Source organism: Antrostomus carolinensis, unplaced genomic scaffold, assembly GCF_000700745.2.
Source record: "Antrostomus carolinensis isolate BGI_N321 unplaced genomic scaffold, ASM70074v2 scaffold34893, whole genome shotgun sequence".
In the NCBI taxonomy this organism is placed as follows: Eukaryota; Metazoa; Chordata; class Aves; order Caprimulgiformes; family Caprimulgidae; genus Antrostomus; species Antrostomus carolinensis.
In genome coordinates, this window is record NW_010303728.1 from 12536 (window position 1) to 19031 (window position 6496).

Genomic DNA, 6496 nt, shown 5'->3' on the forward strand with positions numbered 1-6496 from the left:
CAGCTTTGTGCTACACTTCCCAGCTTCTCTTTATATTTTATTCTCTAGTAAAGCCAACCTAATCATTACCACCTACTCCCAGCATCAGTCTATAGTCAAGGAAACTATTTGAAAAATTACAGAAATAAAACTAAGGCAAACCACAGAAGCAAGCAGGTGAAGGCAAGGCACTATTAAAAGAAAATACCTTTTTAAACAATACTGAATAGGGAGAGCAGACATCTCTTCACATCCTACCACATAAAAATAATGATAGACCTTAGCCTACACAGAGGTAACTTTTCACATAACATATGCAGGGGGAAAAAAAAAAAAAAAAAGTCAGTACTTACAACAGGGTTTTTTGTGTCTGGGTCAAATTCTGTAGAATTTGCATCTGAAACAGAAGTTCAAAACAAACAGTAAATTTCCATTGTTCTACATGCACTACAAACTCATCGGAACAGTTCTGAGGCATTTTAGGGCTTGTTTGTATTTAAGCTACAATCTTGTATGCTGAAACACATACTGCACCACTTTTGAAGCAACCGTAGGAAGCACATCACCTCAGCCACACACACTCCCCTTTCTATTTCCCAAAACCCTTTCTTCTCAGCTCTTAGTAGCAGAAATTCACTGGTGAGCTAAATTTCTTCATACTACTACTACAATGGCTATGGTCAACTAATGAAAGCAAGAGAGAAAGCCACTTCTCACTTCTTACTCCTCACCACCTGCACACTCTAGAAAGAAACTACAGATGTGAACTGTAAGCATATTTTCTCCTATACTCCTAAGATCAACAAGCACGTTTTAGGTAGTCTGCATAATAAGAGTTCCTACTCCCTCATACAGAAGGGTAGCACAGGGTGCTTCGCTGAAAATGATCATGTTGCAAGAGCTAGGTACCTAATGATGATAGGCTCTATGTAATAGTTCTAACAATAGATGTACATTTCATATATAGAATAGAATTTCTTCTAAGCAAATCACATTCACACTAGTTTACTGAGGTCACCTTTCCAATTCAAACAGTTTCTTGCAAATTCCACAACTGCTAATTGCATTCCCAGGCAAACTCCTAGAAAAGAAAACAAAAAACCCAGAATTTAACAGGACAAAGGGCAGAACTGACAAAGTACTTGCTGTTCTGTCTTAAGCCTGACTGCTTAGAAATCTTGGTACCCAGTGCATATACGCAGACTTATCAAAAGGCTAAAACAAAAATGGGTGCTCAATGCAAAATTCACTCTTCAAAGTTGACACACTGTAAATACATGCGACACAATTATGTGCTTTAAGCCCTTTCAAAAATATTTGGTTTTCCTTCCAACTATTTTACCAATAAAAAAAATAAAGATAAGACAAACAGAAGCTGAAAGCTTGTGTATATCCAGATTCAAATTTTGCTTTGCAACTAGTCAAACTAGTCACTTATAATACTGTAAGAAATGTGGAACAGGAACCATAATTTCAGAGGCACATACACAAACAGCACTTAGCTTATAGGCCAGATGGCATCTTTAGACTTTACCATAATAAAATATACTGGTAAATCAACAAAAAATATTTAATACAGCAAATGTACCCAAAACCACCTATGTTTTCTGTACACTGATTAATATCTAGAATTATGCTGATTTATTTACCATGAGAAGAAAAGACTCTCTACATAAAATGTGAGTTTAGAAAATAAAACCTTTGGAGTAGGGATAGTCTGTCTTCCTCCCTTACACAGCAGATGTAGTACACGATTACGACGCTGGGCATTATTTAAAAGGCAAAGATTCAGAACAGCACACTTACTTCCCTAAGACAGGATCTTAGTCTGTTGTGTTATTTTTTTAATAAAATAAATTAGCTTGCCATCAATTACCTTGCTCTACACCTCCAAAACACAATAATTTCTGGCTCTAATGATCTTACCAAGAAAAGGTTTTTTCTTTTTTCTTGCCCAGGAGATAGCTTGGAGTTTGCCTTCTGTTCCTCTAATTCCAAACCCTCCTGGGACCAGAATGCCACTGTAATAACAGCCATATATAAAGCAACCAACATGTAGAATCAAGCCAGCAAAGGAAGTCCATGCAAACTGAAGAAAGGCTTTTGAGATCGTAACAAAGCAAGCACAAGGCACAAAAGGCATGTTTTGTATGACCATTCAGAATATACAGGATTTAACTCTAAACTTGGAGATCTGTCTTATCCCAATTCTCATCTGACCAACCTCATGCTTCACAGTAGAATTCCTAGTGCTTAAATTCATATTGCTTAAATAAACTAGCTACATGTTCATTACTCTAGGATCACCAAAACTTCATGTCTACTAAGTAATACTGAAGAAATGAATGCATTTTGACAACAAACAACATCCCTTTACAAATACAAATTGAAATCCTGGCAATGATTCTTAGCAGACATGTTTGCAGAGTGTCACCTGCATTTACTAAGTTTTTATCTAATTACCTTTCACTATAATGCATGTTGACAAAGAAAAATCTTTGACAACTGACCTGGACTGTAAAGAAAATCTAGCTATCCAAAAAAACCTAACCAAACAATTGTAACTTGTCTAAAGAGACTAATGCAGAGTTTGAAGACATAGGTTCATGCCATAATTTGCTATGTCTGAAGCTTGTAACCAACCATGCATATCTATGCCTTTATGTAAGTAATGGAAGTTTGGATGCAGTGAGAAATTATTTACTGAAGTATTTTTCATCACATGAAATAAATATCATACTCTGCATTTAGGATGCAGAATATTCCATGCCACTTACTCTGCTTTGCACAGTTTGTGCCATGCCTGGTGATACTTCACCGAGTTCTCCGCTTCTGTAGAACGTTCAAGTTCTGTTGAATCGATGTACTAATGAAGAAAAAAATGCAATAAAATAATAGTTTCTTACACAGAAAGAGCAGCATACACTATATAACCAACTTTTTAATGGCATGAAGAAAAAGCTATTAGAGTATCAAGTTAATTTCCCAATAAACCTGTTATGACTTCACTGAAGACCCAGTATTTGTTCTAGTTGCAGTAATCCATGCCCCTTTCTTTGCACATAGCTCCAAAGCTCTGCTTCCCTCCAGTCATCTAGGTAAGCAGACTTGGTAGAATGCTCCATAGATGGGTACCCAGGTTTTCTTCCTACAGAAATCAGGACACCAGTTGGGAGGTGGTTGACCTTATCCTGACTTCCAAATGAGATGTGGTCAGGGTGGTCACTTTCCTAGCTTTTAGGTTTATCTAATCTTATCAGACTGGATAAACCTGCATTGCCTAGCCTGTAAGAAAGCCATCCCTGGTGATTGATGTGAAATCATCAACTGTAGAGAGAAAGACAGACTCATTATCCATATCCTACTAGAAATATTGCATTAGAATCTCTATCACCATTAATAACCACAGCTCCTGAGGTACCACTAGAGCAAATGAGTGATTTGGCTCTGTACTGCACTGGGGACACAAAAGATCAGCATTTGATTCTTGGTTTTGTCAGTCTTTTTCTCAGAGTAACATAATTAATAGCATCTTGCTGTGGAGTCTATCCCCCATAAAAATGAGATCATCTGAAATGACACAATTCATTTGCATGCGGAGAAATGAAACCAACAAGAAGATTGCTGGAAGTTTTCCAGATAGGATTGCCTCCTAGCAAACATTTTCTATTTTTTCCACGCTCCAGAAGGCATCAAAAATACAACATAAAAATAACCACTTCTGAATGTTGTTATTCTATACTAGTAGGATACTATAGGATAAACTAAAAGGACACTTTATCATGCTGGGAGGTTGGAAAGAGAAACTAATTACAGTTGAAGTTAATTGTGGTTTCCTTGCCAAACACATTGAGACAGCACATTTATCACTTCAAGCAGCATTATCATTTCATCATTCAGATATGTAGATGCTAGGCTATGAGCTGGATGCCACATACAATATTAAGCACTTCCTTCAGAACACAGGATTACACAGGGAGCCTTTAGACAAAAGCACTAAAAAGGATGTTACCACATGCAAGTCAATACAGTAGGAGCCCTTGTCTGTTAACATTTCAGCGCCACACTGGAGCTTCAGCAATCATTGATTCACGTGCTTGTTAATGCAAAAGCTCCACTGAACTTAAGACTAGCTGCACACAAAGCTAACTGTGCATTTGCAGACTTGGCACCTTTCACTTTTTTGCTAAAAGCAAAGTTATTTTACATAGCATAAAAAAATGCCCACCACGCAGCTGCCAGTATAAAACACTATTTGGAGTGACAGAATCACATAGGTCAGAAAGGGCCTTGAGAGGTCTCTAGCCCAACCCCCTGCTCAAAGCAGGCAGGTCAAATAAGGGCTGTTAACAGTTAACAGGTCACAACAAATAAGTGCAGGTTGCTCAGGGCCATTTCCAGTCAGCATCTGAATATATCCAGGGATTAATTCTGGCTGTTCCCACTTTCTTGTTTTTCATACACACAGAAACAACTTTTTGTAGCATTTGCTCCATAATCTTCCAGGGGTATGAGGTAAGGCTGACCACCTGGCCACTTCCCCAGATCTTTTTTGCCTTTTTTGAAGATTGGTGCAAAATTTGCCCTTTTCTAGTCATCAAGAACTTCCCCCAGTTGCCATGACCCTTCAAAGCTGATGGGAGAGCAGCCTCACAATGACATTGGCCAGCTCCCTTAGCACTCTGGGATGCATTTTTGGCTGGTCCTATGGACTTGAGTATGTCCAATTGGTCTGAGAAATTCCCAACTATATGTGTATGTAAATCATGGAATAAAACTTATTGTGGTAGAAAGATTATCTATTTCCTACAAATAAATTTATTTTATTTTTTCCTCCATGGTACCTCCCCCTCTTTGCCTTTAAGGGTAAGGAGACAGCTTAAGCCTTAAAACAAGCTACTTCTTCCCTAAGCTGAGTTTCTGGTGGTTGGTTGGGTTTTGGTTTGGGGTTTTTTGTTGGTTTTGTTTGTTTGTTGTTTGTTTTGTTTTTTATTTTCCATTATACCTACCAATTGGCTTCTTAGTCGCGTAAACACATAAAGTTTACTTGAATTCTGCTTAGTCTTTACAATTTCAGAGATACTTTTTAGCAGTGAACACTATGCATAAGTTCCTTAGTATATAAAAAAATATTTCCTCTTATTAAACATGAAGTTATTTTGTTTTCTTGAGTGGTTCCCTAGCTGTTTTACATGATAGGTAGCAACCAGTTCTCTGTCTCTATACTATTCAACATCCAGCATACCTTACAGAGGACAAGAGTAGAAGGACACTAAGAGAAGTAGTTTCTGGGTTGTTTTTTTTTTCTTTTCTCTTGATAGGAAGACCCTCTTTCCCCTTCCTAGAGAATAAATCAACCCATTTCTCAGTAAAGAAGTCTGACAGAAAAAAATTGTTCAGATTTGCTTTTGTTTGTGCATCTCTGTATGCCTCCATGCCTCCCCTACTTGAAAAGGTTCTGGGATGACATCAACAACGAGAAGCTGCTGCCACTACTTCACCATCTGATTAACAGTCCATCAGAACTAAGCAGTGATGGGAGGGTAATAAAACATAACTGGTTATCTTGGTACAGGACTAGTCACCTTCTCCACCAAGTCACTTGAAACACCTGAGGTGATACGGTCCTGGTGACCTGTGTTCTCAAGCAAACAGAATTATGTTACCAGGTTTCTGATATAAGAAACTCTTCCTTTAGTACTCAGTGTTCACAGTTTAGGGAACTTACTATCTTATCCCAAAAGATACTGGAAATATCATTTTAAACAGGACTCTCACATATTAATTACTCTGTGCTTCATTAAAGAAGTACATATTGCACCCCTGGTTGTTCTAGGTGCTCCCATTGCTTCTTTCTGGGGTAGACAGACTGAGACAACAGAATGGTGGCTATGTCTTTGGCTTGCTGCCTTTAGTGACCTGTTTTCTTGCACAAGCATTATCTAAGCAACTCATGCATAGCTTTTGACACACTGAAACTTTCACTCTAATATCTTCTATTTTTTATATCATGAAAAAGGGAATGATCAAAGGTCACAGGGTTGAGCAATTTTCAGCAGTTACCAAAGTGCATAAACACACAAACTTGTTTTGATCAGAGACAGGCAGAGAACAAAACCTACTGAGTGCGGTACAGCCTGCAACTGTCCACTTTGATCAATTGACCTTATTTCATGTAATTATTCACTCCAAAGCAGCGTGTCATTGCTGATACTTTGCAACCACTTATTAGTTTTGCTACAGCAAGTTGCTAAAATATCCTCTGTACCCATTAAGAGATAACAATACACATTTCCACACTGCTTCTCTGCTCCAGACTTGCCATCCCTAGCAACAAAACTCAGCAACAGAAACTGATAGTTCCACCAGTGAGAAAGCTGATTAAGTTTTTCCCCCATGTAGTTCAACTTTCTAGTCTCATTAAAATGAGACAAATTAGATCCCTAGTCCTTTATTCACGGAACTACTGTCCTGGAGAAACTAAGTTTATGGCCCAATTCTGATATCATTAGAATCC

At 38.0% G+C, this 6496-nt stretch overlaps 1 protein-coding gene across 1 annotated transcript in view; it reads right to left on the bottom strand.

Annotated features, from left to right (window-relative positions):
- Positions 1-332: 332 nt before the first annotated feature.
- LOC104522043 (CTP synthase 2) overlaps positions 333-6496 on the bottom strand; it is a gene marked incomplete at its 3' end in the record, with an annotated part of 19126 nt that continues 12962 nt past the window's right edge. Inside the window, exons 9-12 of the mRNA XM_029084075.1 lie at positions 2757-2845; positions 1906-2000; positions 998-1060; positions 333-376 (exon numbers count right to left, since the gene is read on the bottom strand). Of these exons, the coding sequence (XP_028939908.1) occupies positions 333-376; positions 998-1060; positions 1906-2000; positions 2757-2845 (291 nt within the window). The remainder of the gene's footprint in view (positions 377-997; positions 1061-1905; positions 2001-2756; positions 2846-6496) is intronic.